The sequence below is a fragment of the Salmo salar genome, chromosome 10 (assembly GCF_965601325.2).
Source record: "Salmo salar chromosome 10, fSalSal1, whole genome shotgun sequence".
Lineage (NCBI taxonomy): Eukaryota > Metazoa > Chordata > Actinopteri > Salmoniformes > Salmonidae > Salmo > Salmo salar.
The window spans coordinates 32,652,163-32,665,919 of record NC_138300.1 but is presented as its reverse complement, the minus strand read 5'-3'; the positions used below and the strand labels follow the sequence as shown (position 1 = coordinate 32,665,919).

The 13,757-nt window shown below is 42.9% G+C and overlaps 1 protein-coding gene across 1 annotated transcript in view; it reads left to right on the top strand.

Moving 5' to 3' along the window:
• The first annotated feature begins 3,845 nt into the window (after positions 1-3,845).
• LOC106560247 (PR domain zinc finger protein 5) overlaps positions 3,846-13,757 on the top strand; it is a 50,945-nt gene continuing 41,033 nt past the window's right edge. The window contains exons 1-8 of the mRNA XM_014122908.3: positions 3,846-4,088; positions 4,890-4,973; positions 7,137-7,259; positions 8,449-8,617; positions 9,768-9,945; positions 10,197-10,295; positions 10,426-10,547; positions 13,297-13,376. Coding sequence (XP_013978383.1) covers positions 3,990-4,088; positions 4,890-4,973; positions 7,137-7,259; positions 8,449-8,617; positions 9,768-9,945; positions 10,197-10,295; positions 10,426-10,547; positions 13,297-13,376 — 954 coding nt within the window. The 5' untranslated portion in view covers positions 3,846-3,989. The remainder of the gene's footprint in view (positions 4,089-4,889; positions 4,974-7,136; positions 7,260-8,448; positions 8,618-9,767; positions 9,946-10,196; positions 10,296-10,425; positions 10,548-13,296; positions 13,377-13,757) is intronic.

Below are 13,757 nucleotides of genomic sequence, written 5' to 3'. Positions count from 1 at the left end.
TGCCCTATCCCATCTGGACAAGAGGAATACCTATGTAAGAATGCTGTTCATCGACTACAGCTCAGCCTTCAACACCATAGTGTCCTCCAAGCACATCACTAAGCTCGGGGCCCTAGGTCTGTACACTGCCCTGTGCAACTGGGTTCTGGACTTCCTGACGGGCCGACCCAAGCTGGTGAAGGTAGGCAACAACACCTCCACTATTCTGATCCTCAACACGGGGGCCCCACAAGGGTGCGTGCTCAGCCCCCTCCTGTACTCCCTGTTCACCCACGACTGCGTGGCCACACACGTCTCCAATTCAATCATCAAGTTTGCAGACAACACAACAGTGGTAGGCCAGATTATCAAAAACGACGAGACAGCTTACAGGGAGGAGGTGAGGGCCCTGGCAGAGAGGTGCCAGGAAAATAACCTCTCCCTCAACGTCAACAAAACAAAGGAGCTGATCGTGGACTTCAGGAGACAGCAGAAAGGGCACGCCCCCATCCACATCGACGGGGCCGCAGTGGAGAGAGTGAAAATCTTCAAGTTTCTCTGCGTGCGCATCACTGACAACAGTGCCTCTTCAATCTCAGGAGGCTGAAGAAATTTGTCTTGGGCCCCCAAGGAATGGCCTGTTCCCCCTGCTACCATCTAGAAGCTGGAGACAGTACAGGTGAATCAAAGCTAGGACTGAGAGACTGAAAAACTGCTTCTATCTCCTGGCCATCAGACTGTTAAATAGTCTCCACTAGCCAGCCTCCACCCAGTACCCTGCCCTGAACTTTAATCACTGTTACTAGCTGGCTACCACCTAGTACTAAACCCTACACCTTAGAGATTGCTGCCCTATGTACATAGTCATTGAATACTGTCACTTTAATAATGTTTACATCATGTTTTACCCAGTTCATATGCACATAATGTATCCTAGTCAAGGCTCATCCTATATAACTAATGCTATACACACCTTTACTATTCATATACTGTCCATAATGCCATCATATACCTATATATATTTTTATATTCCGGACTCTGACATTGCTCGTCCTGATGTTTCTTAATTCTTAATTCCTTTCTTAAAATGTTTTGTGTATGTCTGTATTGTTTTGTATTGTTAGGTATAATTGCAATGTTGGAGCTAGAAACACAAGCATTTTGCTGAACCTGCGATAACATCTACAAAATATGTGTACACGACCAATACAATTTGATTTGATTTGAGGTTAGGAGGTATATGAGATCTTCAACAAAAAAAGTGCAATCCCACTGGATAAAAACTGGTTTAATCAACATTGTTTCTAAATAATTTCAACAAAAACATTTAATGTGATGATGTTGAATCAATGTGGAAAACTGAATTTTGTATTTTTTCACCCAACTTTTAACCTAAATCCAATGATATGGTGAATGTTGGGGGGGATTTCACGTTGAATTCACATTATTTGACAACTCAACCAAATGTAAATCTAAACCAAATGTTGAACTGTTCCCAGTGGAATATGTTTAGCTAAGGATAGCAAGGTCATCATATTCTTGTGCACATGCACGCACACACACTTGCACATACAGAAGCAATAAAGGGAATATGGGGGCAGCAATTGGATCAGAGTACCATAGTTCCTTGAGAAGTTATTTTAAAGTAGTGGAAACACAATTGCTGATTTTGCTCAGTGTTGGCCCTACAGCAGTAACTGATATTATACACCCACCATGAGTGGGTTCCTACTGTTAGACCAACACTTTTAGCTTCTATCATAAGCGGTTCATAAAACTGTCATTATAACTGTCACAGCGGCATGACCCAAACCATACCCAGGTAAGCTAGTTTGGTAGAGGTACAGTAGGTCAACCCAATTAGCCTAGCAGAAGTGTATGTGATGCGTCAAAGGAGTGCAAAAGGGGGTCCATTTCCTGTAGTCCACAATCAGCCCCTTTGTCTTGCTGATGCTAATGTGGAGGTTGTTGTCCCTTCACCACACTGCCAGGTCACTGACATCCTCCTTAAAGGCTGTCTCATCTGCATCTGTGATCAGGCCTACCACCGACGTGTCGACAGCAAACTTAATGATGGTGTTGGCGTCGTGTGTGGACACGCAGTCATTCCTTTTGTCCAGGTGGGAGAAGGCAGTGTGGAGAGCAATAGAGATTGCGTCATCTGTGGATCTGTTGGGGCAGTATGTGAATTGAAGAGGGTCCAGGATGTCTGGGATGATGGTTTTAATGTGAGCCATGACCAGCCTTTCAAAGCATTTTATGGCTACATATGTGAGTGCTATGGGGCGATAGTCATTTAGACAGGTTACCTTGGCGTTCTTGGGCACAGGGACTATGGTGGTCTGCTTGAAACATGTAGGTATTACAGACTGGGTCAGGGAGAAGTTGAAAATGTCTGTGAAGACACTTGCCAACTGGTCAGCACATGCTCTGAATACGCGTCCTGGTAATCCGCAAATCTTAACCTATTTAAAGGTTTTACTCACATCGGCAATGGAGAGCGAGATCACACAGTTGTCCGGAACAGCTGGTGCTCTAATGCATGGTTCAGTGTCGCTGCCATCAGCTGCCATGACTGTTTATGACAGTATGTTATATAATTATCTGAATTAATCATAGATAAAAGCAATGTTATGGTGGAAATGTAATAAAGCTTTCAACTAGTCCTGTCAAATAGGCATACATTACACTGTTTATATATATATATATATATATATATATATATATATATATATATATATACACTACCGTTCAAAAGTTTGGGGTCACTTAGAAATGTCCTTGTTTTTTAAAGAAAAGCACATTTGTTGTCCATTAAAATAACATCAAATTGATCAGAAATAGTGTAGACATTGTTAATGTTGTAAATGACTATTGTAGCTGGAAACGGCAGATTTGTAATGGAATATCTACATAGAGGCCCATTATCAGCAACCATCACTCTTGTGTTCCAATGGCACGTTGTGTTAGCTAATCCAAGTATATCATTTTAAAAGGCTAATTGATCATTAGAAAACCCTTCTGCAATTATGTTAGCACAGATGAAAACTGTTGTCCTGATTAAAGAAGCAATAAAACTGGCCTTCTTTAGACTAGTTGAGTATCTGGAGCATTAGCATTTGTGGATTTGATTACCGGCTCAAAATGGCCAGAAACAAAGAACTTTCTTCTGAAACTCGTCAGTCTATTCTTGTTCTGAGAAATGAAGGCTATTCCATGTGAGAAATTGCCAAGAAACTGAAGCTCTCGTACAACGCTGTGTACTACTCCTTTCACAGAACAGCGCAAGCTGGCTCTAACCAGAATAGAAAGAGGAGTGGGAGGCCCCGGTGCACAACTGAACAAGAGGACAAGTACATTAGAGTGTCTAGATTGAGAAACAGACGCCTCACAAGTCCGCAAAACACCAGTCTCAACGTCAACAGTGAAGAGGCGACTCCGGGATGCTGGCCTTCTAGGCAGAGTTCCTCTGTCCAGTGTCGGTGTTCTTTTGCCCATCTTAATCTTTTCTTTTTATTGGCCTAGAAGGCTCTGCTTAGAAGGTCAGTATCGAGCAGTCGCCTCTTCACTGTTGACGTTGAGACTGGTGCTTTTCTTTCAAAAACAAGGACATTTCTAAGTGACCCCAAACTTTTGAACGGTAGTGTATATATACATAGGCACATTGAAGATATAAAAATAAATAAATAAAAATAAGAAGAACCAAAGTAAAGACCTGATCAACTTTAGATTTGCATATGTTTGTGGTTACTGTTAGTCATCCAAAGTTAGAGGACAGAGGGACTTCAAAGTGCATGAGCATCCTTCACAAAATATGTAGCTTCTGGTAACAAACTTTGAACCAATCAGGACGCCTGCTAGTCTTGCAGCAAGAGTGGAAATTTAACCTGGACCGAATTACAGAGAACACCCCGCTGCAAACTCTCGTGTCTGTGCGAAAACAGACAATAGTCATTACTTTCCCCGCTGGCATAGTTTCTAATGATCACATTAGGGATCCGTTCAGAGCAATGACAATGTTGGGAATGTATGTGCCAGATAGATTTGCTTTGAAATCGTCTAATGTCCAGGATGGAATCGGGCTTTACACGGCGAGACGAGTGAAAAAGGTTTGTTTTTTTGGACAGGACAATTTTGTATGTTTTGGGCATGAAGAAACGTACCAACGTGCAAAACCCATTCGGTGAATGGGAGAATTTCTGTTCGTGTTTTGGGATCTTTTTACGAGTCGCTCCCAAAATCTCAAGCCATAGCCTACTTTAATGCTGCTCTGAGGTGCAGTGCCACGTAGATACTGTAACTAGCTCACTCCATAACAATGTTCACTTAGATCTCAACTCTCGTGTGTTACACAGTAACACGTGTTGATACATATTGAACACTTACTAATTTACGTTTCCTATGCTGTCATTTAACTTGCATACTCAAAATGTACACTATTGTAACCAAGTTAACAATGTTACAAACAATGGTGGTTGAAAATGGTGCAAACAATGTTTTTTACTGAAAGTTATTAAACACTGCAAATGACCAGGTTACCAAACGTTATTCATTAGGCAATCTCACATTGGTCAAAACTTTGAACATGAAGGCTTCATTCATGAGGAGCACATCTTGACCACACCCCCTCTTGTAGGGTGTTTGAACTAGGCTACTACAACTAGTGGGTCCAAAGTGAAACGCATAGGATGGATTCATGAACAATACTATTTATTATAATACTATAGTCCTATACTGTTTTACAATGTTTACTACTACATTATTTTTGGCATCTATTCCATCGCACAATTTATATCTGATTGCCTTCACATAGCCCCTGACAATTCTGGAAAATACCTCCAGTAAAAAAGAAAGACAAGAAAATGAATATCTTGTATCCTCAAATTCTGACAACGTGTGTTTTCTACAAGGGGGAAAAGTTTGGCCCTTTTGCTGGAGAGAAGAAACTACCGAGTGAGCTGGATGAGAGCACAGACACCAGACTGATGTGGGAGGTGATACTAAAACAGACTACCTACACTCCTTTAACTCTGCAGTCACAGCACAGCATGTTTCTCCTCATAAGCACAATAAATGGATGCTAAATGAGTATACTTTTATATAATACAATAAATAATATTTATTTCCATTGTAGGCCTACTATTGAAATGAAAGGGTAAATAGTTGAATTCTGTGGCAGTTCAGATACAGCACAGGTGATGCTTAATTGGAGCTTCTAGTTTGATGCACATACACTTGTTGACTGTAGAGTCTTGTTTTTGTAATGAATCTTGGTTTGGCAAACTCCACCCGCATTGTGTGCCTTTGTTATTCAAAGTGCAATTATGTTTTATCCCCATCATGAGGTTTTGAATTTATTTGAGATAAGGGACAGTTTTAATTAATTTTAATTTCAGATCAGTGAGATGATGTTTATTTTCTGTGTAGTTAAAAGTACAAGTAATTGATTATATGTCAGCCATAAAGAATTCAGGTGTGGTCTGAAATTGTACACTGAACAAAAATATAAATGCAACATTTAAAGTGCTGGTTTCATGAGCTGAAATAAAAGATCCCATAAATGTTCTATATGCACAAAAAGCTTATTTCTCTCAAATTCTGTGCACAATTTTGTTTACATCCTTGTTAGTGAGTATTTCTCCTTTGCTAAGATAATCCATCCACCTGACAGGTGTGGCATATCAAGAAGCTGATTAAACAGCATGATAATTACATAGGTGCACCTTGTGCTGGGATCAATAAAAGGCCACTCTAAAATGTGTAGTTTTGTCGCAGAACACAATGCCACAGATGTCACACGTTTTGAGGGAGCGTGCAATTGGCATGCTGACTGCAGGAATGTCCACCAGAGCTGTTGCCAGAGAATGTAATGTTAATTTCTCTACCATAATCTACCTCCAACGTCATTTTAGAGAATTTGGCAGTATGTCCAACCAGCCTCACAACCGCAGACCATGTGTAACTAGGCCAGCACAGGACCTCCACATCTGGCTTCTTCACCTGCCTGATGGTCTCAGATGAGCAACCCGGACAGCTGATGAAACTGTGGTTTTGCACAACCGAATCTACAAACTGTCAGTTGTCCTCACCAGGGTCATGACCTCACTGCAGTTCGGCATCGTAACCAACTTCAGTGGGCAAATGCTCACCTTTGATGGCCACTGGCACTCTGGAGAAGTGTGCTCTTCACGGTTGAATCCCGGTTTCAACTGTACCGGGCAGATGGCGTCGTGTGGGCGAGTGTTTGCTGATGTCAATGTTGTAAACATAGTGCCCCATGGTGGCGGTGGGGTTATGGTATGGGCAGGCATAAGCTACGGAAAACTAACACAATTGCATTTTATCGATGGCAATTTGAATACACAGAGATACTGTGATGAGATCCTGAGGCCTATTGTCGTGCCGTTAATCCATCGTCATCACCTCATGTTTCAGCATGATAATGCATGGCCCCATGTCGCAAGGATCTGTACACAATTCCTGGAAGCTGAAAAAGTTCCAGTTCTTCCATGGCCTGCATACTCACCAGACATGGCACCCATTGAAGTGTTTGGGATGCTCTGGATCGAAGTCTACGACAGCGTGTTCCAGTTCCCACCAATATCCAGCAACTTCGCACAGCCACTGGAGAGGAGTGGGACAACATTCCACAGGCCACAATCAACAGCCTGATAAACTCTATGTGAAGGAGATGTGTCGTGCTGCTTGAGGCAAATGGTAGTCACACCAGATACTGACTGGTTTTCTGATCTACGCCCCTACCCTTTTTTAAGGTATCTGTGACCAACAGATGCATATCTGTATTCCCAGTCATGTGAAATCCATAGACTAGTGCCTAATATTTTTTTTTTAATTGACTGATTTCCTTATATGAACTGTAACTCAGTAACATCTTTGAAATTGTTGCATGTTGCATTTTATATTTTTCTCAGTGTAGTATAATCATCTAGTAATCTATAACTGTCATGTTATATTGGATAGAACCACATTGTTTTATATTACAGGGTTTTTCATGGCAACTGTGATTTAGTTTGTAAACAGCATCTCCAGATGAACACAAAGCTAGATCAAGAAGCTAGGTCTGTATGGAAGTGAGATGTTAATTCCAGCCAACAGTATTTCATGTCCTTGATAGGCATGTCTGTTTTCCGTTTCAGGTCCGAGGTAATAAAGGCGATGTGCTCTATGTTTTGGATGCCAGTAACCCTCGCTATGCCAACTGGCTGCGTTTTGTCCATCAGGCGCCATCACAAGAGGAGAAGAACCTGGCAGCAATCCAGGTACAGCCCCACGCTGAAGATAGTAACACCTTCAGACATATCTACAGGGAGAGACACAGATACAGCTGGGTATCAGCACATATCTCTGAGAGAGAAGGGGAGAGAGAGAGAAATAAAGAGAGAGAAGATGGACATCAGAGAGAAAGACTAGAAGAGAAGCGAGGGAAAGTTAGTGAGAGTGAGTTGAGATGGGTAGTGAGAGTGAAATGAAGGGGAATGTGGATTTTTTTGTTTTGTCTGCCGTGCAGACAGCTTGTAAGATTGCACCATGTGTTACTGATCAAGCCTGCCATATCAGAAGTAGATGTGATGGTGGTTCTGTCTGATGACTGTATGAGATGAGGCGTCTTTCACAGCTGTAAGTAACTCTCTCTCAAAGTGTCTGAACTTCTTATGAAAATCTTCTCTAGTGCTTTGTGCATCCCTTACATTAAAATGTAACAAAACATGTCAGTCTGTGATTAAGATCAGATGAATTATATCCATAAACCCACAAACACATACAACCCATACACAATCAGATCTATTGGCCAAAGTCGTGAACACACACACACACACACACACACACACACACACACACACACACACACACACACACACACACACACACACACACACACACACACACACACACACACACACACACACACACATAAGTCAGGGCTTGGCCTGGGACATCTCAGCTAGAGGAAAAAGAAAAACCGTGGTAGAAGGGAAGTAGAACAGAACCTGTGATCTTCTGGCTGACTTTCTGTCATTAATGCCAGAGTGCTAAAGTGATCACTTTTTCAAAGGTCATTCATGTGTGTTAGAGCTCTGTGTTACATCAAAAGTTTCATTTATTGTGTTTCTCTGTTAAATTAATATAAATGTGTATTTATAAATGCCTTAGCCAAAAGAAAATGACGCTTTGATTTGATTAGACCGTGACCTTTAGGATGTGGAAGTTAATGACGACATGTTTAGGAGTTGGAGTGTTTGACCTTCGACCTTAATCAAGCCTCAGCAGACGAATGTCTAGGTTTATTGAGTTCAACCTTCAGCTACCCCTTTTTTCCTGTGTGTGTGTGTGTGTGTGTGTGTGTGTGTGTGTGTGTGTGTGTGTGTGTGTGTGTGTGTGTGTGTGTGTGTGTGTGTGTGTGTGTGTGTGTGGGGGGGGGGGGGGGGGATTATGGTTCTGATCTCTCAGGACGGAGAGAATATATTCTACCTGGCAGTGGACGACATTGAGACAGACACAGAGCTGCTGATAGGCTACCTGGACAGTGATATGGAGGAAGAGTCAGAGGAGGAGGAAGAGGAAATCATCAAATATGAAGATGAAAACAGCAAAGATGCCAAACATCTCGTTGAAATGGGTAAATGCCTAACAAAGTTTTACCTAAACCTTCATAAACAGTGTTTTGTCAGTCCAACTGTTTATGCTTGAAGTGTGTAATGCTTGCACACAGCTTATACTCACACATAGCTGATACTTGATACTCACACATAGCTGATACTCACACACAGCTGATACTCACACACAGCTGATACTCACACAAAGCTGATACTCACACATAGCTGATACTTGATACTCACACATAGCTGATACTCACACACAGCTGATACTCACACACAGCTGATACTCACACAAAGCTGATACTCACACACAGCTGATACTCACACATAGCTGATACTCACACACAGCTGATACTCACACACAGCTGATACTCACACAAAGCTGATACTCACACACAGCTGATACTCACACAAAGCTGATACTCACACACAGCTGATACTCACACAAAGCTGATACTCACACACAGCTGATACTTGATACTCACACATAGCTGATACTCACACACAGCTGATACTCACACACAGCTGATACTCACACACAGCTGATACTCACACACAGCTGATACTCACACACAGCTGATACTCACACACAGCTTATACTCACACACAGCTTATACTCACACATAGCCGATAATTGATACTCACACACAGCTGATACTCACACACAGCTTATACTCACACACAGCTTATACTCACGCACAGCTGATACTCACACACAGCTGATAATTGATACTCACACACAGCTGATACTCACGCACAGCTTATACTCACACACAGCTTATACTCACGCACAGCTGATACTCACACACAGCTGATAATTGATACTCACACACAGCTGATACTCACGCACAGCTGATACTTGATACTCACACACAGCTTATACTCACACACAGCTTATACTCACACACAGCTGATACTCACGCACAGCTGATACTTGATACTCACACACAGCTGATACTCACACACAGCTTATACTCACACACAGCTGATACTCACACACAGCTGATACTTGATGCTCACACACAGCTGATACTCACACACAGCTGATACTTGATGCTCACACACAGCTGATACTCACACACAGCTGGTACTCACACACAGCTGGTACTCACACACAACTGATACGGCTACATGTGTGTGTAATGTGTAATAATGACTGTATGTGTGCAGAGCTGGTGATCAAGAAGGAGGACCACCCGTGCCTGCTGTGTGAGAGCAGCTTCCCTAGCGAGGAGATCCTAGCAGCCCACCTCCAGAGCCTGCACCAGAGACCCAGTACTGAGGAGAAAGAGTACAAGTGCAGGAACTGTGGCAAGAAGTTCCCCATCAAACAAGCCCTGCAGCGCCAGTGTGTAGCCTACATCATCTCTCTACTCTACTTACCTGACACTCTATTGAGTTCCACAGAAGTATGCTACCAAGTGGATCATATAGTGGAACTGATAGATTTGCACACACGCAGTACATTTTCTTACACCTGAAACAGCCTCTTTATTCGTTTCCTGGTATAGGACACCTGGAAATGTAGTAGTATTGCTGTTCATATCTTTATAGCCTACTCCTATCTGACTCTGTATACCTCCTTCATTTTGCCCTCAGTGTTCTGCACTGTGCAGAGACCCTGGGTCCTTCAGGAGACTCTTCCAGAGCACACCACCAGTGTTCCCTCTGCTACATCACCTTCAGCTCAGAGTCCAGGTAGGCTTACATAACTAGATACGAACATACACACTAGCATAATATATATACAGGGGCTGCCATCTGTTCCTGTCTGAGTTCCTGTGTATTTGAGTGACTGTGTCTGTATTTTCTGTGTGTGTGTGTGTAGTTATGACCAGCACAAGGAGGCGTGTAGAGGAGACGCCAGGTTCATCTGTAAGGCTGAGAGTTGTGGGAAGAGGTTCAAGAGCAAAGACTCTCTGAAGAAACACAAAGGGAACGTCCACACAGGTTGGTCTCCGTCTCACAGACATGTATACAGACACATAGTCCACACTGGTGATGAAGTAAACTCAGCAAAAAAAGAAACGTCCCTTTTTCAGCACCCTGTCTTTTAAAGATAATTCGTAAAAATCCAAATAACTTCACAGATCTTCATTGTAAAGGGTTTAAACACTGTTTCCCATGCTTGTTCAATGAACCATAAATAATTAATGAACATGCACCTGTGGGACGGTCGTTAAGACACTAACAGCTTACAGACGGTAGGCAATTAAGGTCACAGTTATGAAAACTTAGGACACTAAAGAGGCCTTTCTACTGACTCTGAAGAAGAAGAAAAAAGAAAGATGCCCTGGGTCCCTGCTCATCAGCGTGAACGTGCCTTAGGCATGCTGCAAGGAGGCATGAGGACTGCAGATGTGACCAGGGCAATAAATTGCAATGTCCGTACTGTGAGACGCCTAAGACAGCGCTACAGGGAGACAGGACGGACAGCTGATTGTCCTCACAGTGGCAGACCACGTGTAACAACACCTGCACAGGATCGGTACATCCGAACATCACACCTGCGGGACAGGTACAGGATGGCAACAACAACTGCCCGAGTTACACCAGGAATGCACATTCCCTCCATCACTGTCTGCAATAGGCTGAGAGAGGCTGGACTGAGGGCTTGTAGCCCTGTTGTAAGGCAGTTCCTCACCAGACATCACTGGCAACAACGTCGCCTATGGGCACAAATCCATTGTTGCTGGACCAGACAGGACTGGCAAAAAGGGCTCTTCACTGACGAGTCACGGTTTTGTCTCACCAGGGGTGATGGTCGGATTCACGTTTATCGTCGAAGGAATGAATGTTACACCGAGGCCTGTACTCTGGGGCGGGATCGATTTGGAGGTGTAGGGTTCGTCATGGTCTGGGGCATTGTGTCACAGCATCATCGGATTGAGCTTGTTGTCATTGCAGGCAATCTGAACGCTGTGCGTTACAGGGAAGACATCCTCCTCCCTCATGTGGTACCCTTCCTGCAGGCTCATCCTGACATGACCCTCCAGCATGACAATGCCACCAGCCATACTGCTCGTTCTGTGCGTGATTTCCTGCAAGACAGGAATGTCAGGTTTCTGCCATGGCCAGCGAAGTGCCCGGATCTCAATTCCATTGAGCACGTCTGGGACCTGTTGGATCGGAGGGTGAGGGCTAGGGCCATTCCCCCCAGAAATGTCTGGGAACTTGCAGGTGCCTTGGTGGAAGAGTGGTGTAACATCTCACAGCAAGAACTGGCAAGTCTGGTGCAGTCCATGAGGAGGAGATGCACTGCAGTACTTAGTGCAGCTGGTGGCCACACCAGATACTGACTGTTACTTTTGATTTTGACCCCCCCTTTGTTCAGGGACACATTATTCCATTTCTGTTAGTCACATGTCTGTGGAACTTGTTCAGTTTATGTCTCAGGTTTTGAATCTTGTTATGGTCATACAAATATTTACACATGTTAAGTTCTCTGAAAATCAACGCAGTTGACAGTGAGAGGACGTTTCTTTTTTTGCTGAGTTTTGAAACAAGTATCTGCCTTGATCTTTTAGCAGTCTGGTCAGTATAGGAGTGTGTAGGTGAGGGGGATGTGATGTAGGCTCTATAAATGGGGCACACATGACTCGTAAATAAATGGGTCGTCCCATCAATTCTGTGCTTTTTGAGAAGTGTAACTTGGTCCAAAGAAACATTTGATTTCACAAAATGTTAACATTGTTATAAAGAGCACATGGTTATCCTAATAAAACATGTGTTTTCCCATTTCGAGGTTAAATTAAATGAATTACAAAAGTAAGTGCCTATTAAATGCCAAATAAAGTAACGGGGTTGATCGTAACAGGGTGAACCTTAAATCAACTATGAGTCCCGTCGTGACTGGGGGAATGGAAGCTTGTTGTGTGCAACAGGCAGTGGCAATTGAATGCAAGCTTCACAAAATATATATAAACAATTTATATTTAAAACATTTCTAGCCTGTGCGTAACATGGTTGACGTGTTATGCTCGACCTGCTCAGTTTTACTCCACAAAACACCAGAAAATGGCCGAACAGAGTAGAACCAGCTCACCTGCTTTTACACTATAATTTTCAATGTTTCTTACATTTTTCTTTTTTTAAATGAAAAGTTTTACCATATTAAATTGAGAGTTCGGTTCACGTAACAGGGTTGACTTTAAAATGAGGGACAGATGTAAATTAATCCCTAATCACATGAAATAAATAATCATCTTCAGAAATTAATTTGTCTAAGCAACAAAATAACTAGGGATTTACAATCATGGTGGGAACTTGGAGAAATGTTGGGGTTAAGTGGGTTAGAATCTTCCTAGAAGTCACAGAGGGTGCATGGAGGGACATAGAAATTCAAAATGTTGTTGAAATTATGTGGAAACAACGTTGATTTAACCAATGTGTGGGCAGTAGATGCAGACAGCCTTCATTAGTGACCCTGTCATGTTTATGTTACATCTTGGTTGCCCCCGACAGTCAGAAGAGAACATACATCTGGTAATTAAACTTTGACCTCAAGTGATTATCTGATAGAATGTGTGTATTTTCTTCCGATGGAATTGGCTTTGCCATGAGGTGAGTGATTATGCTGTTCACTAACATGTGGAATGCCCTAACCATTGTTGCTATTGCTAGCCACCACATCATCACAATGTAGATTGAGGCATGAAGAGCAGGATTGGTAACTCTGCTTGTCCAATCATTGTTTCAGGAAGTTCCAGGCGGAAACTCATGTGCACCATCTGCAACAGGAAATGTTCCTCCTTACTGAACCTCCAGGAACATCGCAAGGTCAGGCTCCTACCTACTACCTCACTGTCTCACCTTTTCACTGCCTCTGTTTTACATGTATTCCTAGACACGTTTTGATCCTTCAGAGATCTGGAAGGACTGGATAGGTGTAAGGTGTATGTTGTAATGGCTCCCAGTCCACTTAGCCCTCTGGTGTCTGGGGCCAGGGGCGTGTGGTTGGTTTCAACTGGCCATGTCTGTTCCTTTAAGCTCTATTTCCACCATATCCCTCCATCTCTTTTTGTTCCATTCCTTTGTTCCTGTCCCTTAATCCCACGCTCTGTCTCCTGTCTCACTCTTCTTCTCTCTCAGTAGGAGGTTGGCTTTATGTTCAAGATGTTACATTTTCAGACCGTGTGACAGTAGAGAAAGGTTGGTTTT